Source organism: Anolis sagrei, chromosome 4 (assembly GCF_037176765.1).
Source record: "Anolis sagrei isolate rAnoSag1 chromosome 4, rAnoSag1.mat, whole genome shotgun sequence".
NCBI lineage: Eukaryota > Metazoa > Chordata > Lepidosauria > Squamata > Dactyloidae > Anolis > Anolis sagrei.
The window spans coordinates 180,527,312-180,554,318 of record NC_090024.1 but is presented as its reverse complement, the minus strand read 5'-3'; the positions used below and the strand labels follow the sequence as shown (position 1 = coordinate 180,554,318).

The following is a 27,007-nucleotide window of genomic DNA, read 5'->3' as shown; positions in this document are numbered from 1 at the left end:
CCAAATTGGATGGCAGTTCTACAATTCCGAATCTGGGGGGTTTTTTTTGTTTTTGTTTTGTCGTGTCAAGAGCAACCACTCCTGTTGTGAGAGAATTGGCTGTCTGCAAGGACGTTGCCCAGGGGACGCCTGGATGATTTTTTGATGTTTTATCATCCTTGTGGGAGGCTTCTCTCATGTCCCCGCATGAGGAGCTGGAGCTAATAGAGGGAGCTCCGAATCTGGTGGAAAACAGTTATTTGTAGTATTTACAACTCCCAGAAGAACCCAATCCCAAGCAGCGAGGATGAACCCCATTAAATTGAGGGGCGGCTGAAGCAATAAGCAAGTGATGCATTTGCATATAGCGCAAAATCCCCAAGGGGCGCTCTTGAGGTGCCCCCGCTTACACTTGAAAGTTACCTAGGGCCAGCCCTGCTCTTGCCTTAGTACTCTTCCTATTAAAAGAAGGAAAAACTGCTTCTTATTTTCACATGAAATTCCGTGGTTGTAATAAACCCACTTCTTCAGAATACAGTACTGAGTGATATTAAAGCCTCAGGGATCGGCATCATTCTGGATCCTGTTACATCCTATCCCACTTCTGTAAGATGCTTGATGCCCAAGGCCTCAATGCTGCTTAATACTGCATCTGAAGAAGTGAGTTTATATCTGCAAAAGCGCATGCAAAAAATTAAAAACTGGTTAGTGCTGGATTTCAAGGTACTGCCACATGTATTTTTCCCCTCCCTCCTTTTTATTCTGCAAAAGACTAATGGGACTATATATATATATACAGTATATTTAATTTGCTCTTAAAATGTTGGGACAAGTAATGGCATTCTAGTATATATCGGTAGAGACAGAGTAGGATCCAGCTTGAGTGATTTTATAGAATCATTAAGTTGGAAGAAACCTCGTGAACCATCCAGTCTAACCCCCTGCCAAGAATCAAGAAAATCACATTCAAAGTACCCCTGACAGATGGCCATCCGGCCTCTGCTTAAAAGCCTCCAAAGAAGGAGCCGCCACCACACTCCAGGGCAGAGAGTTCCACTGCTGAACAACTCTCACAGTTTGGAAGTTCTTTCTAACGTTCAGGTGGAATCTCATTTCCTGTAGTTTGAAGCCATTGTTCTGCGTTCTAGTCTCCAGGGCAGCAGAAAACAAGCTTGCTCCCCTGACTTTCCTTCACATATTTATACATTACTATCATGTCTTCTCTCTACCTTGTCTTCTTCAGGCTAAACATGTCAAGCTCTTTAAGCCTCTCCTCATAGGGCTTGTTCTCCAGACCCTTGATCATTTTAGTCGCCCTCCTCTGGACACATTCCAGCTTGTCATCTTGAGCCCCAGGCTGTGAATCTGGAGACCGGAGCCAGCCTTGGGCAAGTCACATTCTCTCAGCCTCAGAGGAAAGCAATGGCAAACCTCTTTTGAACCAATCTTGTGGAGAAAACCCTATGTTCGGTTCTCTTTAGGGTTGCCATAGGTTGGAAATTACTTGAAGACATATAGAGACAGGTGACTGCAGATCCAGGGTACATCTACACCAGGCATGGGCAAACTTGGGCCTTCCAGGTGTTTTGGACTTCAACTCCCACCATTCCTAACAGCCTCAGGCCCCTTCCTTTTCCCCCTTTTCCCCGCTTAAGCGGCTGAGGGGGAAAAGGAAAGGGCCTGAGGCTGTTAGGAATGGTGGGAGTTGAAGCCCAAAACACTTGAAGGGCCCAAGTTTGCCTATGCCTGATCCTCGCTATAGATTGAATGCAGTTTGACACCACTTGAACTGCCTGGAGCTGTAGTTTGGCGAGGCACCAGCCCTCTTTGGCACAGAAGGCTAAAGACCATGGCTGTCAAACCAATGTTTGAGTGGAGTGTCCCAGGGCCCTTCCACATACAACCCTATATCCTAGAATATCAAGGTAGAAAATCTCACAATATCTGCTTTGAACTGGTTCATCTGAGTCCACACTCAGATAATGTGGGATTTTCTGCCTTGATATTCTGGGATAGAGGGCTGTGTGGAAGGGCCCCTAGAAGAGCGACAAGAAGCACAGGAAAATGGGGGGGGGGGTGATGATTTCGGGTGACGAGGTTCAACTGTCGTCTCGCGAAAGGGAAGCGGGGTTTCTGGCGTGCGGATGGCGACGGATGCTGAAGCGGGCCTGGCACGGGCCCCGCGAGGCCTGTTCCAAGGCCCTTGCAGTTGCCACGGCAACCACTCCCTCCGCTGAACCCTCACCCCGCGCAGGCCTCCTCTGCCGCGACGGAGGGATCACGTGACGGCGGCCAATATGGCGGCGACCGCGGTGCCTGGAAGGTGATCGCCGGGCCCGGGCCCGTCGCCGCCCGCATCCGCCTCCATCCCCGGCCATGCAGAGCGAGCGGAGGGAGCCCGGGGGCCGGGAGGAGGTGCAGGCAGGGAGCCTCCGGGGACCGGGACGCTTGGGAGGCCGGGGCCGGCCATGGCCGGAGGAGGGAAGGGGATTGTTTACATCCGGAGGGAGGCCTGGGCGCCATCCCCAAGGGCCGGAGGGCGCTGCCCACAGACACAGGTGGCAACTCCGTGAAGGGAGAGTCCGCTGTGAGGAGAGTAGTCCCATCGGGAGCTGGGCAGGGAGGGCTTTGTTGACTTCCGCGTCTCCAGGGGGCCCAGAACGGGAAGAACTGGGAGAAGTTGTTTTCCTCGAGTTCTAGAAAATGGGCTCGTTTCCAGAGGTTAGCTTGCAGTTATTGTAGGGTACGCCCACACTGTAGAATTAATGCGATGTAACGCCACTTTAACTGCCACGGCTCAATGCTGTGGAATCTCAAGAGTTGTAGTTTTATAAGGTCTATAGCAGGCATGGGCAAACTTTGGCCCTCCAGGTGTTTTGGACTTCAACAATTCCTAACAACCTCAGGCCCCTTCATTTTCCCCCTCAGCCGCTTAAGGGAAAAAGAAGGACTTTAATTCCCACAATTCCTAACAGCCTCAGGCCCCCTCCTTTCCCCCCTAACAGCTGCTTAAGGGAAAAGAAAGGGGCCTGAGGCTGTTAGGAATTGTGGGAATTGAAGTCCAAAACACCTGGAGGACTGAAGTTTGCCTGCACCTGGTCTATAGTCTTTTCTACCAAAGAGTGTTGGTGCTTAAATAAATTACCAATCCCAGAATTTCATCGCATTGAGCCATGGCAGTTAAAGGGTTGCCAAACTGCATTAATTCTACAGTGCAGATGCAGCCATAGAATTAGGCAGGGAGCCTACATTGCCTTGCTTATAAGAGTGCATTCTATTGTAGTGCAGAAGTATTGCAGAAGAGTGCAGAAGTATTGTATAGCATTGAGGCATGGCGATTAAAGTAGTGCAAAAATACATACACTAGATTCCTAGGCCCCTTCCACACAGCTGAATAAAATCCCACATTATCAGCTTTGAACTGGAATATATGGCAGTGTGGACTCAGATAACCCAGGGCCCTTCCACACAGCCATATAACCCAGAATATCAAGGCAAAAAAATCCCACAATATCTGCTTTGAATTGGGTTCTCATGAGTTCACACTGACATATATTCCAATTCAAAGCAGATAATTTGGGATTTTATTTAGCTGTGTGGAAGGAGCCCCAGTTCAAAGCAGATATTGTGGGATTTTCCGCCTTGGTATTCTGAGTTATCTGGCTTTGTGGAAAGGACCCTCAGTTAACCCAATATCTACATAGATTGGTATGTGTAGTTTCTGATTGCTTGTGAGTTGCTATAGAAATAGGCCCATACTATACCATACCACAAACTCTGTATGGACTTGACATAATATTGGGACACAGTAATTAAAAGCAAATTAAGACAAATAAAGGTAAACTGAGCATACCAGCTTTTTCATTTAAAATATTCTTCCTTTATTTTTACAGTTGATTGAGTTTTGGTTAATTGAACATTCATTCTACAGTATAGAGGCACCTTCTCGCAGGGTTATGGGAGTGTAAAGAGAGTCTAGGGCCTATCGAGCAATGAGGGTGGACTGCCCCTGCAAAAAATGAGGAGCAGGCTTGAGTTGCCTCTACACTGTAGAGTTAATGCAGTTTGACACCACTTTAACTGCCATGGTCCGATGCAGTGGAATCCTGGGATTTGTAATTTGTTGAGGCATGAGCTCTTTTTGGCCGAGAAAGTTAAATACCTTGTAAAACTACAACAGCTCCCATGATTCCATAACAGTGAGCCGTGACAGTACAAATGGTGTCAAACTGCATTCATTCTACAAAGTAGAGGCACCCTGAGTTTGAACTGCTAATCTTGTAAAGGTGACCAGTGGGGTGTTTCTTATTCATTCTCAAAAAGCAGGACCTTAATGTTTCATTCTTCTGTCTCTTTCTGCAGACATTCCTGCGAGTGAGAGCAAACAGACAGACCCGACTGAATGGTGAGTATGATATGAAATCTGCACTATGTTCAGGACTAATGGCTTCTCTGGCCAAATTTGAGCAAAAGGATTTAAGCCTTAACCCACATCACTTTTGTTCCTAACCCATTGTGTTCTTTTCTGAATCCTGTTCAAATTGTTAATATCTTTCTTGTCACATGGATTGGTTGATCTCTCAAAGTACACAAAACATGCTAAATAAATAAGCATTTTAATGATTATATTTTTAAATATTTTAATGGGTTCATTTGTATTTGTCATCCCTGAAACATTATTCTGTTGCAAACTATTCAGTTTATAATTTATTATAATATCAAGATTTAGGAGTTCTGCCCTTTTGAATGTTACTGCCATCTTAATTGTATATTAGATAACTATGCATATATATTAATTACACTTTATTATTGCCATTCTTCTGGTGTCTACAAGAATCCCCCTTCACTTGGGCTGTATCTACACTGTCCTATATCCCAGAATCTGATCCCAGATTATCTGCTTTGAATTGGATTTTATATGTCTACACTGCCAGATAGTCTGGAATAAGCGGACAATCTGGGATCAGATCCTGGGATATAGAGCAGTGTAAATCAGCCATGGTTTCTGTGGAGTTGGTACTTCAGATTATGGCCCCTCTACTGCCATATAAAATCCAGATTATCTGCTTTGAACTGGATTATAGGGCACTATAGATTCATATATTCTGGTTTGAGAATCTGAATTATATAGCAATGTAGAACGGGCCTATATGGCAACTTTAGGTGCATCTACACAATATAATTAATTCAGTTTGACACAACTTTAACTGCCCTGTCTTAATGCTGTGGAATCCTGGGAGTTGTAGTTTGTTGAGACACTAACATTCTTTGGGAGAGAAAGCTAAAGATCTTGTAAAATCTTGCACAATTCCCTAGCGTCAGTTAAAGTGGTGTTAAACTGCATCAATTCCCCATTGTAGATTTTATCTTTCGTGCTGGACCATGATACTATATCTCTATATATGTAATTGTAGTGTCCACAACGTTTGGTATTGGGTTAGATTTTCACATGAACTATCCTAGAAATTTCTAATTCCAAAATATTTTTCTACTCGTATGCCATGTTCTCATCAAGTAGAATAATTAGTTGTGCAACACAGTAACTCTTTATTTTAACAAATTCATCTTCTGTCACTGAGTACAGAAATAGTATGCACTCAGTCAAAAATAAAGACAGTAAAAATTTTGGCTTTCAAAGTCATGAGCAACTGTAAATTATCCTGACAATGTAAGGGAAATGCAATATTTCCTTTCATTTTTGAATGCCAACAAGCTCCAGGGCTGTAAGATCTATGTTGGTGGTACTCGGTGTGTCAGATACAAGAAAGAGCTTTGAATTAAGATTAACGAGAACTGTGCACTGCATAGTGAGTACATGTGATCTGCCTTTCACATACACAAACCACAGAAGTCTTTCTCCTACTGAATAATTTTGGTATATGATTAATGAATACTTCTGCTGCATTCCATCTATTGATCGTCTCACACATATTCCCTTGTGACACTTGGTGCTGCTATTGAAAATGCGTATTGCAGAAATACTAATATTTTTCCAAGAGCTTTAAGACGCTATTAGTGATTTTTGAAAACAGACTGGCTCTTGCCAAACTTACTGCTTATCAGGCATAATACTAAACAGTGATGTGATGTTAATGAATCCCAGGAAGCCTTAAGCTTGTATTCTCCCCCCCCCCCCCCCCAAATACCATCCCTCAAGGAGTCAATCAGAAGCATTCGCTTATATTTAAAATTAACTACCATTCAACGTATTATGTGAACCCTTTCTGTGTATAATCCTAACTACTACAGTGAATTGAAACAAACTTAACATTATAAACATTGAAGTTAACCTTCCAACTAATTGTAGTTAAAATTAATTCCTGTTTAACTGAATCCACAGGATGCTGTGGGCTGTAGTCTATGTATGTTGGGAACTGCTTTGTTTATTACTTCTCAGCCCACATGTTTCCTGAAGCAGTGTACAACACATATAAATAATGTTTAAAATAGATCAAATACCAGAAATAAAACAACACACAACTTTAAACAGTTAAGAACCAAAGACCATACAAGATAACTCAATCTTAGCTGACCTTTAGAAGCTCATTAGGGATTATCCTGGCTGTGCCTGGATAGTAGATGGTTCACAGACTCAAGTTATCTAAAATTTGAACTTCCAGCTTTACATTACATTACATTACATTATGTTATTTGAAACAGTTGTTTCAAATATTGTTGTTTATCTTTGTTTCAGCTCTTCATGTTTATTTAATATTTTGGTATCACCTCAATACTTTTTAATTTATCGTGAACCTCTTCCAACTTTCAGGTGTGAAACTTGTCTTATATTGGTGACAGCTAAAAGTCAGGATTTTAGAATCATTAGCTACTCTTGCTGTTAGGATGACTGTGAACTTGAGTCTAAAGTTCTGCTAGTTTATGCTGTTGATATATGTTCCTCCTATTAATACCTGCAATTGGTTATATTTATTTCTGCCTCATCTTACCGTTTTTAAAAACTCCACTGAACCATGTTTTTGTTTGTTATATGCTGCTGCGAGTCAGACAGGGCCGTCCTTGCCTTAATTCAGAGAACAGTTAAATTAGTTATATCCCTTGGTTGTAGCATATAAGCAGATCAGATTCCTTTGGTTGGAGCTTCACCACCAGTTGTAAATGGCAGAATATATTTTTACTTTCATCCCTTTTCGAATGTTTTAAAGTATCATCTAAGTGTTCAGCCTTTCAGATATTGATGAACTGGCATAATCATCTTATTCATTGCTTAAGCAAAGTATATGAAATGGGCCCGTCATAAATTGACAAGTAACTTGAATGCACATAGGTTGGTATTAAAAACAAAGATAACAAATATGTTAGGAATATCTTGTACCAAATGATTGCCATTCCTATCAGGCTGTAGAAGGGAACATATTTGTTCATATTCATATTGTTTCATATTCCCATCATATTGTATATGAATATTAAAGATGTCTGTACTTTGATTTCTGGTCTTCTATTATATTCCCATTCATGGGTTCCAGAAATCAGGCCTAAACAGATAATAGAATCAGACCTGGAAGGGGATTCATGGTCCTCTTCCATTGCCAAACAATTCTGTCAAAATATTTCTTCTAATGTTTAGTTGAAATCCAGGACCTGGTAACTTTAAGCTGTTAGCCTGGTGTTATCATCTGGGACACCCAAAAACAGATCTGCCCCATTTCTCTCTGTAACAGGCCTTGAGGCATTTAAAGAGGATAATTATGTCACTCAGCTTTCTCTTCACCAAGCTGAATATGTCTATTCCCTTCAATCTTTCCTAATATGTTATGTTCTTTATATCTCTTAATCACCTTGTTTCCCATCTATAAACCCAGTTTAACTTGTCTATAGCCTTCCTAAAACGAGTTGCCCAAAACTGAACACAGTACTGCAGATGAGGCACGACCAGTGTAGAATACACTGGGACAATAATTTCTCTTCACCTGGAAGCTATGCTTGTATTAATGCAGGCACACAGATTGAATATCACTTATCTGAAATGCTTAGGACTAGCAGTGTTTTGTATTTTAACTTTTTTCACATTTTGGAATGCTTGCATATACTGTGCATAATGAATTATCTCGGAGGTGGGATCCAGGTTTCTCATACGTTTTATACACACCCTAAATGTGTTTGGGTACATATATATAGACATACACAGTATTTTAAACCATTTTGTGTATGGAACAAAGTTAAGGTACATTGACCTAGCAGAAATCAAAGTTGTTGTTGCTATCATCATGTAGATGATTTTAGGTTTTGGAATTCTGAATAGGGCATACTCAAGCTTTAGCACCAGTTTGGCTTCTTGGAACCATGAAACCTCCAAAACTCTAGAGAAGATGTAAGTATGTAGCCTTCCCAAGAAGCATATGGTGGAGTTGTGTATAGAAATGTTTCTTCAATTATATGAGATTTGTTGAGTCAGTGTGATTGTTCTTAACAGTTCCCAAGGGACTGTGGACTATTTTTCTTGTTTATCTGTGATAAGCTCTTGTCAGAAAACATTTGATCATTAAGATTGTTGCGATGGAACCTTTGACAGGATGGGGTGTAGAGTGCTCATTTTCAGTTTCCCTCTTCCTTTTACTCTCTTGGGGTTTTTTATCCTGGTTTAACAGCCAGTACCCACTGAGCATCTTTTTGATTTACCTGTTAGATATTCTCTCCTGAATAATTTTGCTAGCTTTACAAACTTTGTGGGTTTGTTAAACTCGTGGCTTCTATCATTCTTTGCTGTATAGATTATGCTTTTTTCTGGCCATACAAAGATGTAGGCTTGAAGTGTATTTATGGTACCTTGATTTTTTCCTTTTTAATCCCTTATAGCACTGAGACATAAGTACGTACATCTACCTAGAATATTTATGCACACAAATTACCAAAGCTCAAGAGAATTCCTATAATGTCTGTTCCTGTATTAAATATTGGATAAGCAATACAATAAAGATAAAGATGCATTGTTGCTTGGATTCTGTCCAACTCTTTAATTTAAAAAAAATATTTAGTGATGAATTGGTTGGAAAAGAATGACAGAATAGATAGAATAACTGTTGTCATTGTACATTGTATAACGAAATTAAATGCTTTCACCAACAGACATCACAAAAAACACAATTATCCTGCTACACTCCAACCACCACCACACAGTCCTCAATGGCACATCAGTGTAAAACTATGGAGTTCAGTATAGTTACAACTCTAGGATAAAAACTATCTCTTAGTGTATTTGTCCTTGTCACCCTGTACCATCTGCCAGATGGTAATAATTCAAAACAAGAGTATGCTGGGTGAGATGGATCCTTAATGTTCTGAGCTTTCTTAGGGCTGCAGGATTTATAAAGTTCTTCCAAAGAGGAAGGAGGGCAACCAGTAGTGGTGACCTTTGAAGTGCCTTCCTATCTGCCACTGTGCAGTTACCAAACCATGTGCAGATGCAGTAAGTTAGGACACTCTCTATAGCACTAAGTACTAATACAAAAGTACTAATACAAAAGAGGTGCAAGTGAATATGTAGAGACCTAAAGTAGATTAGGTTAGGTCACTCTATAGCACTAAGTACTAATACACAAGTACTGATACAAAAGAGGTGCAAGTGAATATGTAGAGACCTAAAACTGATGCTTCTGGTTTGTTATCCCATGCCTCTATTTTTGTTGATTTTAGTAAGCAGTGATAGAATAGAAAAGTACAGTGCTTTCTGTCATCAGAATCTGTAGAGATTTTGACAATATTTATCTTGTTTTAAAAGGTTTTGATGTAGATACTTCCACTTAAAGTAGTCATATCTAAAGATGAATATTTATTATGCTAGATTGAACACCATATTACTTTTAAAGCAACCTGTTACTCCACAGTATATGCACTGCTAAGCCTACTAACCTAAATCCACTGAGACCTTCTCCATGCTAAACTCCCTGCAAACAGTAGCCCTGCTAGAATTTGCAGATGACAGAGCTTCACCTTGTGCTCATCAAATAAATGTACACTTCCCTTGGAGGTATTCAAGCCGCATTGCTTAAGTGATAGAAATGCATATTTCATCTTAGGAATTAGTTGTCTCTTTTCCATTTATACCAGTTTTGCATCTGTTAATTCCACAGTTCATCTTTTCACATTAATATGGGGCATTAGGGGAAGAAGTAATCTGCATGATCATTTTTCCCATGTTACTATAAATATACATTATTGCATGCCTTCTGTGGTGAAAGATTCATTTTATGTGTATTTTTAAAGCTGAACATAAGACTACAAAGTTCACTGAAGTGTGAAAACTGAAGACTTAACTTCACTTTTATTGTGAATCATGTTGGTTTCCTTCCAGACCAAGCAGAATTTTCATACAACCCTTCTTAATGGTGATTACCAAGCAGATATGACTGGTTAGAGATCTTCCACATGAGTTACTTATCAGGAGAGGTAGAATAGGCCTGAACCAAGAGTTCTAGATAGAATTCTAGGTTGGAGAAATCACTTTGGGTGAGGCCAGGTCTGACTTTTAAAGGAGAGATTACTAATAAAGGCTGTAATGATTAGGTGATTGGGATGTGAAAGAAGTCTTTTATATCTTTGAATTTAGATAATTGTATTTATTGTGTCAGAAGCAAATTGAGAATACAGTTATAATGTGTGTGTGTGTGTATAAACCACAAACAAAGTTAAAACTTAGCATTATGCTAAGTTTCATTTGACCAGAAGTTAGCCTCTTGTAAGAAGGTCTTCCACTGTGCATGTGGCAAGGCTCAGACTGCAGTGGTTGCTCTTCTCCACACTCACATGTCGTGGACTCCACTTTATAGCCCCATTCCTTAAGATTGGCTCTGCATCTCATGGTACCAGAGCATAGTCTGTTCAGCACATTCCAAGTCGCCCAGTCTTCTGTGTACCAGCAGGGAGTTTCTCATCCGGTATCAGCCACTCATTGAGGTTTCAGATTTTAGCTCACTGCTTTTGGACTCTCACTTGTTGAGATGTTCCTGGGAGTATCTCTGTAGATCTTAGGAAGCTGTTTCTTGATTTAAGTTGTTGACATGCCAGCTGATATCCAAACAGAGGATGAGCCAGAGATGTCAATGCATTGGTCCTTTCATTACTGGCTGCTACTTCCTGACTGACATAATGTGGTGCAATACTGGCTAAACAGTATAATTTCTCCAGTGTAGACAACCTGTGATAATGTGGTATGTCTCATTAAGAGCCACACCCACTGTTTTAATGTGTTTTAATGTGGTGATACCCATACTGGGCATGAGTACTCAGCAGCAGAGTAGCAAAGTGCAAAGACAGATGTATTCACTGTATCTGGTTGTGATCCCCAGGTTGTGCCAATCAACTTTCATATGATATTGTTTCTAGCACCCACTTTTTGCTTGATAATCAAACAGTGCTTCTTGTAAGTCAGAGCATGGTCCAGAGTGACTCCCAGGTATTTTGGTGTACCACCTCACCCGCTTCATAGGAAATCTGCTACAAAACAGGAGCTTTTTTATTGAGTTCCAAGGTCAGAGAAGCAGGTGACGAAAACAGAACGGCCTGCATCAAGGGAACATGCTTGCTCCATCAGTGTTTCACATTTACACAAATGATCAGCCACTGCCAGAAGGGACAGACACTTTCATCTATGCTAACGATTGTGCCTTCACCGCTCAAGCAGTGAGCTTTGAAATAGTTGAACAGAAGCTCTCTGAAGCTTTAGTTGCTCTTACTGCCTATTACAGGGAAAACCAGCTGATTCCTAATCCATCTAAAATGCAGACATGTGCTTTTCATCTCAAGAACAGACAAGTATCTTGAGCTCTGAGGATTTCCTGGGAAGGAATCCCACTGGAGCATTTCAGCACACCAAAATTTAGATAATAACTAGTATTGCTTGCAACTTGAGATCAGAATCGATGCAGTCTAGGATAGACTGTGGGTATAGAGAAGTAGGAAGCTGTATGACATTAAGGACAGCTTGATTTGGCGAACTCCTCCAGTGACAGTAATGAAAATAAGTTACTCCTTGCTTTTCTTCCTAAGAGATAGAATAAAGAAGCTTTATTAAAGAAACAGATGAACAGTCAGGATGTTCAAGGGAAACTCTTTTTCCTTGCTGTTTTATACAGATTAAAAAATCTTTGACTTAAGGGTAAGAAAAAAATCAAGGCAGCCCCCCCCCCTTTTCTCCTGCCACTGAAGTACAGAGGAGAAGGATTAGTGAGCTAATTAGAAATGATTGCATCTATCAGCACTAATTAACAATACTGTGGTCTCACTTGTGTGTTCTTTTGAGCTGTTCTCCTTTGGGACAGCTCGGCAGTCACCCCCCTTCCTCTGGGGCTGCTCCATCCCTCTTATGCTGATTAGAAGTGATAGCTGAGCTCTGTGGCTGCAATTGGAAATTCTGCTCACTGTGGCTTTCAAATAACACCAATTCTTCTCTCTCATTCTTGAGATCCAGTATCAAGCTACTATAAAAGGTCTTGAAACAGAAACTTTTTAAATGCTCCTCTTGACTCTATTTACTGTTTTATACTCATGCCACTCTGATTTTGTGAGCAATAGTATTTTTCTTTACCATGCCTCTCACGGGTTTTTAAGGTCGGTTCTGTTATTGAGAGTGCATAATAACAAGATCCTCTTATTTCATGAATGGCACTGAAATCTCATCAGCCCAGATGCAAACTTAAATCCTTTGCCTTACCATTGAGTGTTCTGTGCACACACATACATAGTGATGCCAGAAAAATCTGCCAACATGTAATAGGATCACTATAACAGCAGGGCTGTAAAAGCTTTTCTGAAATGGCCTCCAGATCAGGATTTTCATTAGGTAGACTTTGTGTAGAAATTATTATGCATGGGCTCTTGGTTTTTATAAAGTGCTTTAGAATTTATGCCTCAACTGTCCCCACATCACACCTTTGAAATGGGTTACATGATGTCTTACGATCTGCAGTAAATAGTGTTTTAAAATTATGCCACTGGGAGTCAGCCAGGCTTTTTTCCCCAGATGTTCCTCAAGGATAATGAAAAATAATGTTAACATCCCTCCAGAACATGCATCATAATCTCAGGGATGGTTAAAAAAAATGACAAAATATAAGTCAATCTGAAACGGAAAGAAGTCTTCCTAACTCAAATTTGGTTATTATTGAGGCCCTGTATGTATGTCATGACATAGATTTTGTTCCAGATTCAATGTAAATAATTGAGAATCCACAGGAGGTGTTTTAAGGTAACTGTTTTTCACAATTAAAATTATCATTTTCTTGGGGTAAAGGAGAATGGTCCTCTTTCACCAAGGTGAAAGAATTGAGAAAATTATTTTTATCCCCCATCTGTAAACAAATGAAAGAAATTGTTGTGTGTTCTCTTCCTTAATAGTTTATTCTGTTCTTGAAGGCTGCGTTAGAATTGTTTTTCATCTTTTCATATACTGGAAATATTTTGTTTGTGGAAGCTGCATATATACGTGGATGAAGAGACATGTAGGGAGTTTTGCCCTAGTGTCTTAAAAAATTAGGAGAAAGATGGATGTTTTATAGTAGTGCTCTCTTAATTTAGTTGTGGATTGTCTCTTCACACTTACTGTGCTATGTTTTAGCTGTTTTGATAATGTGTTTGCAATATGTTACAATTTCTGCAGTGTACAACCAGACCCGTAATGTCAATAATGCTTACCACATTAAATGATTTCTTAGTCACGTCATCTCTTGTTACTATAGAGGATTTCCTCGGGCTTTTACTTTGGTTGCCATCAACATGTTGACCTTACTTACTAATTAAGCTGCTCATTTTCCCCTGCCTGTGATTGAAACATTTGATGATATTTGCCTAAAGCCACATATCTTGACAATTGATGTTGCTCTCTAACGCATGTATTTTGGATGTTTTTGCCACATTTAATGATGATTCATATTAATCAGCAGTTGGAAAAAAGAACAGGCTGTTTTGACTGACATATATTTAGTCTGAGGGGAAATGGGCTTAAACGCACCCTCAAATTCTTTGACTGGAATCATCATGCATATTCTTCATTTCTACTTTCAATCATCTTGGTACAGCCTTAGTATAAGAGAATACAGACTCCTAGGAAGGAAGCATAGACTTGCACAAGGGGTGGAAGACTAGAAGTTGTAACTGAAGTCTTTCAGACAGTATTACCGTATATACTCGACTATACGCCGAGTTTTTCAGCCCTTTTTTCAGGCTGGAAAATCTCCCCTCGGCTTATATTTGGGTCAGGATCCTGGCTGGAGTGTATGGGGCTGAAAGAAGAGCCCTTTCCCCATGCCTTCCCACCAGGATCCTCACCTCTCCTCCTCCCTCGCCCCCTGCGCAATTTTCCCTCCTCTGAACTCGGAGGAGAGCAAGGCCATGGACAAACCCCAAGCCACGGCTCCCTCCTCCGCCAAGGAAACCTCGCACGGAACGAGGGAGGAGGAGAGGAAAAGGCAAGCCTTCCTCAGCGGCGGCAGAGGAGAAGGGGGGAGCCTCCGCGGCAGGCTTTTCCCCGGGCTTGCTCTCCTTATCCCTTGCATGGCCATGGTGGCAGGGGCAGTGGCAGGAGGAGGCAAGGGGGGAAGGTGCGCCCCGTTCGCACCTTCCTCGGCAGCAGTGGTAAAGGTGCGCACAGGGCATGGGAGGAGAGAAAGGCACGCACCTTTCTCTTCTCCCTTGTGTGTCTTTCCTGCCTCCACCGCTGAGGAAAGTGCGCATGGCCAGAGAGGAAGGGGAGTGGTGCCCGCCTTCCCCTCGCCCCATGCGCTTTTTTGCCTCCTCCCGCTGCTGCCCCTACCAACACAGCCACGCATGGGATGAGGGAGAAGGAGAGCAAGCCTGCGGAAAAGCCTGCTGCTGGGGCTCCCTCCTCCTCTGCCGCTGCTGAGGAAAGCTCGTGCACCGCAAGGGGGGAGGAGGGAAAGACAGAAGGAACTCGATGGCCCTTGGGGTCTCTTACAACCTTCTTCATTAGAATTCTTGTTATTATTGCTACTATTATTGAGACTGGGTGGCCATCTGTCAAGGGTGCTTTGTGCTTCTGCTGCATGAAGGTAGAAGAGTTGGATTAGATAGCCCTTCCAAGTCTTTATTGATATTAATGTTATTGTTGTTGTTGTTGTTATGAGGCTAGGTGTCCATCTGCCAGGGGTGCTTTGATTGTGCTTCAGCTGCATGAAGGCCGGAGGGGGTTGGACTAGATGGCCCTTGGGATCTTTTCCAACTCTTTGTTAGTATTAATATTATTAGTGTTAGTATTAATATTGTTGTTATTATTATTATTGTTGAGACTGGGTGGCCATCTGTCAGGGGTGCTTTGATTGTGCTTCAGCTGCATAAAGGCAGAAGGTGGTTGGACTAGATGGTCTTTAGAGGTCTCTTCCAACACTATTACTAATATTGCTGTTATTATTATTAAGGATGGATTGCCATCTGTTGGGGGTGCTATATAATAACAACAACTTTATTTTTATACCCCGCCACTATCTACCAGAAGGGACTCGAGGCAACATACAAGGGGACAAGCCCGGAAATACAGATTAAAACACACACAATAAAAATAAAATGAACAACAAACATCAGGGGGAAAAAATCACAATCACAATACACATTTTTATTGTGCTTTCCCTGCATGAAGGTAGAATGAACGGGGTTGAACTAGATGGCCTTTAGAGGTCCCTTCCAACTCTAGGATTCTATGAAAGGAGTCGTAGTCTACCATGAGGGGGACATGATCCAACAAGTGTGATGCTATAGCTGAAAAGGTCAATGCCATTCTAGGCTGCATCAATAGGAGAAGCCTGACAGAAGGCGAAAGGAAACTGATATGATCAGTTTAAAATTGACCAGTAGCGGCTGCATTTCTCACCCTTGGCTTATACTCGAATCAATAAGATTTCCCAGTTTTTTTGTGGTAAAATTAGGTGCCTCGCCTTATATTCAGGTCGACTTATACTCGAGTAGATACGATACCTCTTTATCATCTTGTTTGGCTTTCTAATATTTATTGAAAATTAATCACATGTATATGTGTGCTTTTCATTTTCCAAATTCTTATATAACTTTTTAGGTACTATAGAAATTGTTCTAAAAGAGGCCATACATCGTGACATCAGCACTGCTATGCCGATTGCTAGGTCTCTGGAACTTTCCTCCTGTAAGGATGAGCATCTCTTCTCATAAACTTCAGAAACCATGTAAATGTGCATCAAAAGTAGCAGTGTTTTCCGTCACTTTGTGATAGTAGATTGCATGGGGTCCTCTAGTTGGGATATTCTAAATCTAAACTATCTAGTTATGGAATAATTGTTCCTGGGGTGAGTCTAGGAGGGGAAAGCTCCAGTTAATATCCTGCATCCTTATACTAAGTTATTGGAATTTTTTCAGGGAATAATGAATAAGATTAGAAATAATTGTTAATGTGGTTTAAGAATAATGAAGCAAGCAGTCATGCCCTCTTGAGGACAAGGGACTTGGTATGTGTTGGAGTTAGTGTATACCATTTGTAAGGATGGCAGAACCATACTTGTTTACAGTGACAATTTGGTTACATGCATTTAAGGCTCTGAACCGCGTGAAATAAAACTTGGACACTTCATTTCCTAATTAGGCATATAATATTTTTTCCTTCGCAAGGATGCTAAGGCTGTGTTTGTGTGTATATATGTGTATAAACTATTGTTTCTTTTCTTTCTGCTCTCATTGCACAGCTCGAATTGGGAAAATGAAACGGAGGAAGCAAGACGAAGGACAGGTATGTCCCCTCTGCAGCCAGCCTCTCTCAGGATCCGAGGAGGAGAGGAGTGGGCATGTCGAACAATGCCTTGCAAAGGTAGAAGCACTGAAAGATCTTTGCTGCTTCTCACTTCTTTCTCCCTGCCCTCTGCTATGCCTGCTTTCTGGACAGAAACCAAGTTAGCAGATTGAAGGATACAGGCTTGAATGCCTATTTCATACTTCCTTTCTGTCTTAAAGACTTTGGTCTGTCTCAATTATGGCAATAGGATTTTTCTAACCTTTCAAATGAGAATGGGGAGTAGGGTCTCAGCTCTTGCTAGGTAGTGATTTATCAATACTGCAGCAAAATTCAGTTGAGGCCTGGATTGAAGAGGAATTGGCCAGGAAAGTGAAGGCCAGCCATTCTTAGTTCAAGATAAAACATGTTGACATATACCATATTTACTCAAGTCTAATGCACCATTAAATGTAATGCACACCTGCATTTTGAAGCTGTACATTACAAAAAATGGAATTGCCCTCAAACGTAATGTGCACAACAGTTCATGTTTTCACAGTGTGCTTCTAGTCTTTGTATCAGGGAATGATTTGGGATAATATATAAATAAAGCTTATCCCAGTCCTATTGGATCTTATAGCAAACTTCTGATGCTGATAACCAGCGACTGCTGTTTAGGCAACTGAAAAGTACTGCTGGTATGACTGTAATTGCTATAGCTATGTTGCCTGTATTATTGGGCATACATAGCACTAGAGTGACAGGCTATTAATGTGTTGCTGTTAGGAAGAAAACGGTGTCTGTTCCCCTTCTAGTAGTAGCTTGACTTTTTCGCTTTCTTAAACTTATAGTTCTTTGCTAAAATAGAGGAGTGATGAAAGAACTTAGTTCCTTGCCTACCATTCTGAGTTACACACTACAGCTTTAACTAGACAGTGGGATGTTGAAAATGGGCCAAGAAATCCTAAATTCATTTACTTGTCTTGATTATAAAGTCAGTAATGATGCAAAATGATGTCAAGCCCCAGTTTCAGATTAGCACTTTAAATGCAGCAATGAATGGGAAGGGGGATAATTGTCCCTGCAATGTCCTCCACCATTCATTTGATCTTTACAGTTTTCACTGACAGAAATACTACCTGTTAGCATCATTCTTCTATGCAAGAACATGAGATGATGCTTGATTTTTCATTTTCTTTGGTTACCCAGAGGGAAGGTTCATGCATGATGGAAGATGACTCTGTTGACATTGAAAATGAGAATGGTAATCGCTTTGAAGAATATGAATGGTGTGGACAGAAAAGGATACGTGCTACTACCCTCTTAGAAGGAGGTTTCAGAGGTAAGAGGGCCAATGTAGGGTATTGCTGAGATGGGCTGTAGACTGAATAAAACCCCAATCCAGTTTTTATCACTGGTTGGTACATATGAACATAAAATGTTAATCTTCAGTAGCAATCCTGTCCTCCAACCTGTAGTTTAGACTAATGGCTGCTTCCCACACTACATTTTGTACACTCTTACAGGTCATCCCTATAACACACGCATATTCATAATGTTGTACACACATATCTGTTCATGATGGCTAATGAGCAGCTTGGCACAGATGTCAAACTCTCAAGGGAAACACAGATATAAATCTATCCAAAGAATTGTTCTTCATAATAGTATTTGCGTGTAGTATACATTCGTGAACAAGAATGTTTATTGCTTGTCTCCTGCAAATGGATTTTCTACCAGAAGTTATGTGTGCACAGAATAATCACATCCTACAAAACAGATTTAGCATAGTTCTTCCTGTAAAATTCCCTTTGTAGCTCTTCACTATTAGATTGCTTTGGGAAGGCTCTTTGGTACTTTGGTTATTTCAGGTTAGTTGAGGTGTTATTATAATGTTGTTGTTTGGCAGACTAGTTGCTTACCTATGACTGTAGGTGGAAATTTACATTTTTGCCAATTCCAAAATGTATTTTCCTGTGAAATCAAATAAAACTGTAGAAGTTATGAACAAACTGCTGCTTCAATTAACACTAGGAGAATGCCCCCCCCCCCCAAAGTTGAAGAGAGCAGAAGAAGCCGCAGGCCAGTCAGTTTCAGCAAGTTGAGTCTTTAAAAAAAAAATAGAAATGGAGAATGAAATTGTAAAAAGTCTCAGTCTGGAGTGACGAAAGCTGGTGTATCAGCAGCTGGTGATGTATGGAAGTTGACAGCTAAGTCACTTTAGCACCTGCATAAAATATTAAAGGGCCGGTTATACATTTATCACTCCATCTTTTTTAAGGCTGATAAATGAGAATTCAGCAACCTGCCATACACCTCCAGCACTGCCGCCCTGAGGGCTCCCAGACAAACACATCTTATTTTTCCTCCTCTTATTCCTTCCCCTGTGACAGGAAAAATGGCTACAAAGAAGAGAATGAGTTATGGCAAAATGTGACCTTTGTGAGTTTTATTGGTGAATGTAATTTTAGCTGTGCATCTGGCTCCTTTCTTACAGTCAGCCTTTTGCTCTTTTGGTCTGTGTCAGGATTGACTAAACTGGGTAGTGTGGCCTTATGATCCCTTGGAAACAGCATTCCTTGCACAGGGAAGCCGGTGCACTGCCCCATTAAAGTAAAAACAATTATCCTGCTATGCATAACTGCTAACTAGTACTTCCCCCAGATTTTAATTTGCAGTTTCCCAGAAAAAAATCCAATTTGAACTTTTAAGAGCCTTAAAAGTTCACTTAGTTTTTAAATGAGGATCCCCTTTTCCTATTTCCCCAGTACTTTTCTCTGTGGATAATTTTGGTATAAAAGCAAAATGAATAGTGATCAAGAGCTGGACATGACAGATACCTCAGTAGTTCAGCTATAAGGCGAAAGTGTGTTTATTAGATACCAGTAAATACCTGCTTTCTGAAATGCATGCCTTCTAGCAGGCAACACCAAAACAGTTTTGGCATTTTTTCAATTACAGTCTTTAGGGCCTTTGTCTGCTTTTGTGGTATCAGTGTTATTTATTCCAAGTTCTAATTTGATGTTTTGTTTTGGGCATTTTGTTTCTCACCTGTGCAGTACCTTGTAAATTCTTGTAAATCTTTACCTGGAATCCTTTGTAAGTTTAAAGAGATTCCTGCATCTGAAGCTTTAGTTAATGGTTCTTCTTTAAAGAATTGGTTGCTTAGGAGAGGCCCTGCTTTTCGTATTTCTTCGGAATTTTTGAATGGCTGGGGATTGACTTGTTTGTTTTCTGCTTGTTAGGTGTGAGAAGAAAAGTATAATTACAGTATTCATAGTCAGCCAGGCATGTCTTTACTTTAATGCACAGCTCTCACCTGATGTTTGTTATTTTGTTGTGTTGTAGGTATCGTTGTAGGTTCCAAGGGTAAAAAATACACATCTCTAGAATGTAGGTGTAGCATCTTTAACTTAGTGGACAAGAGTTTCCTGCAATTGATCTTGTTAAATTAAGGAAGCTAAGTTGTGCCTGTTTTATTGCTCAAGTGGAAATACAGATACTAACAAGAAGATACATTTTCTATGCAATTTTGCATCCTTTCTTGAAATATTTTGTAGTACTCCATGTCTAATTTGATAGGGATTTTTAGTGTTGATTCTGATACATTCTTTTGCAAGTTTTATTCTTGAGATTAGGAATTTTTAATCATGTTTTTCTTTTTTATCTGTGACTTCTTTTTTATACATGTCTGCATTGTGATTTTGTTCGTGTGTGCCAATAAAGGCTATTGTTGTGGTAGTGTTGATTGGTCGCCTAAGAATACATTTGAATAGGTATTAAAAAAAACCCCTTAAATTCCTGTCTCTACAGGAATTTAATTTGAATAGGTGTAAAAAAAAAACCCCTTACATTCCTGTCTCTCATATATTCCTTGCAATATTTTTCTGATCTGAGTATTTACTGTCTAATTTTTGTCCCATGATCTTTCTAAACTGTGGAGTAGTGGTTGAATAGATCTATTTTATACCCCGTCAGCAGCTGCTCACTTTGCATTGACAATTTGGGTGGTTTGGCAGCTGGAAATCCTCCACTTCTTTAAAACAAAGCATGCATCTCACTTTACAAGAAAATCATACTTAAAGAAGTATAGTTCTTCTTTAAAACAAAGTGCATATTCCTTATGTACCTTTAGAATGAAAGAGAATACACTTGAGAGATAAGCAAGATGTGTGTATGCATGTCTTCAAGTCACCTGCCTATCTGTGGCAATCCCATGAATTTCATAAGATTTTCTTAGGCAGTGAATACTGCCAAGGAATATTAGGTGCTATTGCCTATGTTTCAGGGAAAGGCAATCCTTGCCATTGCCTTTCCCTGAAACATAGGCAATAGCACCTAATATTCCTTGGTGCCCCCTATCAAAGTACTAACTAGAGATATCCCTGCAGATTGGATGGTATATGGAACATTTTAGGGTATTTACACCAACGATTTATACACTGGCTTCAATCCATGGATTAATCTCAGCTGAACTGGCCCTATTAAATTAGTGAAATTTTATGTTTTCACTGTGACCAGGAATTAATTTTAGGTTTACACAAACATCATCTCCAATGAGAGTCATGCCCTAACATGGCTTGCACAGGAAAAAAGTGACACTAGGACAGAATCCAAGCTAGGACAGGATGAAAAAAGATTGAAAAAAGTGCTTAACCCAGTGTTTGTTATAGATTCTTGAAAACTTACAGTAACTGGCATAAAACATCAGTGAGAACTGTTGTTGTGAAATCTTTCATTTGTCTTGGATATAAATGAAACAAATAAATATAAGTGTTATGCTTTAAAATACCATGGTGTAAATAAAGCAGGAGATTTAAAGATCTAGCCTGTTCAACTGTTGCTTACCCAGCAGCTCTGAAATGAAGCATCTTAAAGTTGGTGATAAACTACAGCAGCAACAGATATCAATGCTGGAAGATGCAAATTTATTCTGTAGCATGTTGAAAGTTTTCTGAAAACTCCCAACAGTGGGAATAGGCATGTTGGGCATCTATATTGGCTAAACATTGTGGAGGATTATTCTTTTTGTGTCTGATGCTCCAAGTTGTATTCTACTTGCTGCTCTGAGGTCAGAGGTCTTAAACATTTTTTTTCTCATAGACTTTTTTCCTTAAAAAATTCCTGCATTTGGAGCCGTTCTTCAATTCTCAAAAATCATTGCTCATTTTCTCTAGCTGTTTACATTGTAAGGTTATCCCTTTAAAGAATTGCCGAAAGAAGTTCAAAAATGCTTTTTTCCCTTTGAAAGCTTAGCATTTTTTGTGCAAACATGACTTCAACTTGAAAGAGTGAGCGGGTGGGAGGGAGGGAGGGAGCGTGGGTGAGGAAAAAGTGCTTTATCCGAAAAGAATCATATTGGCTTTGTGCTGATAGAGGCTGCTGTCATCTCTTAAACGGCTTAGCACAGTCAAAAGGCGAGCAGACTTAAAACAGTGTCTTACATGAGGATCGATGGAGGAAACACGGCAGTGGTAACTGTGAGGAAAAAAGGGTGAATGCAACAGAGATAACAATAATGATTGCATGGAGGGGAGCTGGAGGCAGGCTCGTTCTTTGTAGTAACATAGCTTCAAAGGCACCTGAGCCGGCTGGTCCCCAGGTTTTTGCTGCCTGTGTGTATCTAGGGAGAGAGCCCAATCCCCCCTCCTTTTTGTTGGAGCAAATGGGCTAAGTAGATTAAGGCATGATAGGTTATCTCTTTCCTCTGTGTTATATCGCTTTTAGAAGAGTTTTGGTCAATCAGCATCTTGTGTCATTCCTTTAGCTAAAGGAGGAGGTGTTAGTAAAGGTGGGGGAGTTGGGATTGTGGAGGGAGGGATGGAGCCATTGGAAAAGGGGGAGGTGGTATGTCAGTTTATCGATCGCACCTCAGCCAGGAGAGCTGCAGGCACAGCTCCGTGGGCACGAGCGGCAGCACTCCTAATGTGATTGAAAGGCAGTTAAAATGGCGGTGACCTTTTCAGGGGGAATTAGATTGCCTGCCAAGAGTGGTTAGAGGGAGTGATAACGCCAGCTTGAGGAAGCTGTCCAGGCAACTTCAAAGCGAGAGAGACAGGCAAGCGAACAAACGGCAAGTCCCATTGAATATCTGAGCTGTGTTGTCTCATAGAGCCAAGATTGCTGTTCTCTCCAGATATGAAAGGGTTGAAAAACGGTGGTCAAGTTACCTCTTTGTCTTTTCTTGTACTATAACTTCTGTCAAGTATAGCAACAGCTGATCAGCTGTATATTCACTTGACACCCTGGAGGATTTAAGGTCGCCTTGAAAACCGTGAACAGTCATTAAGATGCTATGCCAGGCTTTCTAAGAAAGTCAAGATAAACTTGATGGCCAATTCTGATTTTAGAAATATTTTCTTTAATCAGAATTGCAGTATAAACTCGCAGTGTGGAGCCAGAAGGTACTGATGTCCCTGCCAAAAGAGTGTGCCTGTACTGACTACTGTTTTGCCTTTCTTCTGGCAAGACTAACAAAGAGCAGGGAATTCAAAGACCTATATAGCCATGTAAGTCTGGAATATCAGTATGCAAAGGGACATTGTAGCACTTTGATACTAACCGAGAGAAATAAGTTTGTATTATAAGCTTTTGTAGACAGAGTCTACTTCATCAGATGCATGGAGTGAAGTGCTACAAACTTCTTTTTACAATATCCCTTTGCAAACAGCAGGAGAAGTTCCTAAATACAATAGACTCTGTTAACCAGCTCCCATGGGGATTGGTAGATGCTGGATAAATGTAGTTGCTCGAGAGTTACTTTTAGAAATAGGCCTAAGTAATACTATACCCCATACTATACCATATCATAAACTAACTAATACTATTCCCCATACTATACCATATCTTATGCTCTGTATTGACTTGATATTAAAATTGAAACACAGTAATTAAAAACAAATAAAGATAAATTTAACTTAATGCTACATTTCTGCTAAAATGTATTTAATTTTAATTTTAACCATTATTTCTCTAACCAGTTCCTTGAGAGTTCTAGGTACTTGAATTCCTGTTCTGTATAGCCTTCCAGTTCAGGCCATTTCTATATGCAGAATATGAGATGCTGATAAACAAGGGGAGGGGGATTCTTGTCTTTTTGCCTTGCTATCTAGTTTCAGGGAAACATGTAACTGGCTTCTGTAGAAAAACAGGTTGCTAAATGGTCTATAGGCCTGATCTTGTAGGCTCCTTTTCATTTCATAACTCAAGGACCAGCTCGGGGTCCTAATTTCCTGTCATTGCATTGTAGTTTGTGTGTATTAATGGTATCTGCACATGTTATCACCGTTTGAAGAAGAAAAAAACACACACACTGATTAAAAATACAAATTGCTGGCATATCCAGCAGATTGTTTTTGTTTCCCTTTTGGCTAGCAGCCTGTTTGTCTGTACAGCTTTTTGCTGTAAGTGCTTATACCATAGCCATTTTTCTATAAAATAAACTGTGAAAGCGGTATCACCATCAAGAGCAACTATACTTTTATGTATGTGGAACCTCAGTGCCCCATAAATTCTTAGCCAGAAGAGACAGATCCCTGTCCTTATAGTTGAGGAAACAAAGATAAAACTTAAAGTGTGCTAGCATTCAGTAATGTGGAGGTCAGTGGAAACAGTAACCTTGTCATGCTAGTATAGAAACACATTGTCTTCCTTTTCTCACTCTACTTGATCTGGTTATCTTCAGAAGTATTGTGCTTCTAGAAAAATGTGGATGTCATAATAGTTGTTTTGCTGAGAATCATGAACTATACAGATCAGTGACATGCCACTTGTGGAATTATTAGCTATATATTCTGGGGTTCATCCCTGGAGCACAAGAAGAAAGATGCTTTTTTTAAAGATAGTTACGAACCTAATACTCTTAAGCCTTTTTGTCAACTGCTTTGTATTGAGGTTGCATTTAAGATCATATCAAAGAGAAGTGGGAGTAATGCAAGAGGCAATCAGGACTCCCATATAACCAGGAGACAAGTCTGTGCAGTTTATTGGTACAGACAAATAAGTAACTAACGTTAATTTTTTTGTAAATCTGAATGGGCTTGATAAAAGGAAATGACATTGAATGAATTTAAGAAGAGAGTAAAGCTACCTATAAGAGTGCCATCCTCCCATTACATGGATATAACTTTAACACATTTTTATTTTTTTCTCCTTTTCAACAAAATAAATATTCTTAGAGTAGTCTGTTCCTACTGTATTGTAACTTTCTATTAAACTGTTCAATTTCATTTTTCCTAAGTTATATACTTGAGAAACAAGTATTTTATTGATAAAACAGCCAATAAAACACTTACAACAGCTAAAATAATATGCATGACACTCTGGATGTCAGTTCTTGTGGATCTCTAAATCTTGATATTTCTGTATATGTGGATACACAATGCCTGCTTACCTTGTTCATTTTTTGTCTGACGTGTGTGTTAAGAGCATTACAAGCAGACAGACAGTGATTTGAAGCAATATGTCTGTCAAGTAATTAACTCTGGTTTAGCCCTTAGGCAAAACTAACTTGAAAATAACGTATCATATTTACCTGGCAGGGGAGGTACTATAAGCACAAAGATGTTTTTCCCAGGGTATAGCTGCTTCTTTGCAAACCAGATGATCCTCACTATTTCTCCGAATGCAAGAAACTTAACTGCACAGTTTGTAGCAGTAGTGGACGATGAATTCATTTTCTCTACATATATTTTAAAAACAAAGCCTAATTTTTTCTAGTTTTGTTTATTTTGGAGTCAACAAATTACTACTGTGTTCTAGCTTGGAAATGAGGAGACTTTGGCGTACCAGAGACTTTGTCGAGATCCCAGTCTCAAAGCCATTCATTTGATTATTTTTTTCAAGTTCAGGGCTTTGGGGTACCCTTCAATCTCAACTGCCAGTGTGTTGATTGACATCATTTTAATAGTATTTTTAAATACAGTTGTTAAGAAGAGGCAACGTTTGGTTCTTTCACCCCATGATCTAACAGAGTGCAGGTTTGGTTTCTCAATGACTTTAAGCCATTCCTTGTCTTTGCATGTCGTCCCCTCGCACCAGGTGGTGAAATGCATTATCAGGTAGTGCCTAGAAAGTAGTTAACTGCGTTTGACATACGCCAACTCCCTGCCTCTACACTGGATAATTGCATTGTCAACTATTCAGCAAAGTGGCAGGTGACACTGTTGCCAGATTGATTGTCTTAGCATTGAGGCTCCTAAGACTGTCAGCTGCCCAATCGATAGCGTTTACACAAGACACTGTGACTGCATCTGTAACTAATTTCAGTTTGAAACTGGCAAAGACACTGTGCTGCCCCTTTTTTCTTACTCTGTGTGTTACTTGTCTTGCTTCCGGTCCTTGTGCTGCTGAGTTGATCTGGCTCCATCCCACTCCCACATCACTGTCCTAGTGCTTTGGGAAGTGTATCTCTGTTTTATATTGCTGGAGCAGGCGAAGAAGTCAGTAGTGTGTGTTGCAGCTTCAGAAAATAAGTATTGCTGAAGATGGCTAACAAGGAGCTCTAGTTTTGCAATCAATAGTCTGATCAATTTATTAAATTAACACTGATTTTCTTTCACCTTCCTGCTATGGATTAGAATTAGTTTACAGGGAGCAGGCAGGTTTGGTTTATGAATTTTAGTTGTCTTTATTCTATCCCATGACACGGTGTATCAAAAGTTTACTGTTGACATTTAAGTAAGTGGATAGCAAGACTTGCTGCTTCCCATGGCACCTGTAAACCAGGGTGGTGCTCTTGGTCCCTTTCCCAAGTTGCTGGTTTATGCTCTGCTGCTATAGAAAAGTCATCCTCGCAGCTTTTCTCCTTCCTCTGTTATTGGCAGAACAGCTGTGTGACTGTGATCCCTGACAGTGGTGCTTATTGATCCATTGATGTGAACCTGTTTAGTAATTCAAGATTATTTAAATTCCTCCCCTTTCCTTTTTTTGTTTTCATTCCCTCCCCTTGGGGACAATGAGCCACCTTCATGGAAATTACACCAGTGACTGCTAAGTCTGTGCTTGTTTATTTCCCCTTCTGATGTAGCAGCCTTCCCTAAATAAGAACACAAATGCCTGCTAAACATTAGACTTCAGTGGTATTGGAAAGATTGCCATGGCAGCATGGAGAGAGGAAACGTTTTCAAGTTGTATCCGAGGTACAGTAGAGATACAAAAGGAATTTGTTTGATGCTTTTATTCAAATTTTGAGGTCCTGTTTACGGGAGAGAAAAGACTTTTGCAGGCAAATATTTTGTATGGCATATGTTTGATGGTGTTCACATTGACATACATCGATACCCCAATATATTAATAGCCATAGAATTATACAGCCCCCTTTTAAAG

General features: G+C 40.2%; 1 protein-coding gene across 5 annotated transcripts in view; it reads left to right on the top strand.

The window, feature by feature from the left end:
- RNF220 (ring finger protein 220) overlaps positions 1 to 27,007 on the top strand; it is a 354,135-nt gene that overhangs the window by 270,724 nt on the left and 56,404 nt on the right. For 3 of the 5 annotated variants that reach the window (XM_060773368.2, XM_060773364.2, XM_060773366.2), the window contains exons 7-9: positions 4,342 to 4,384; positions 16,656 to 16,777; positions 17,891 to 18,023. In XM_060773368.2, the coding sequence (XP_060629351.1) occupies positions 4,342 to 4,384; positions 16,656 to 16,777; positions 17,891 to 18,023 (298 nt within the window). The remainder of the gene's footprint in view (positions 1 to 4,341; positions 4,385 to 16,655; positions 16,778 to 17,890; positions 18,024 to 27,007) is intronic. The other 2 variants (XM_060773365.2, XM_060773367.2) reach the window with 1 other exon arrangement.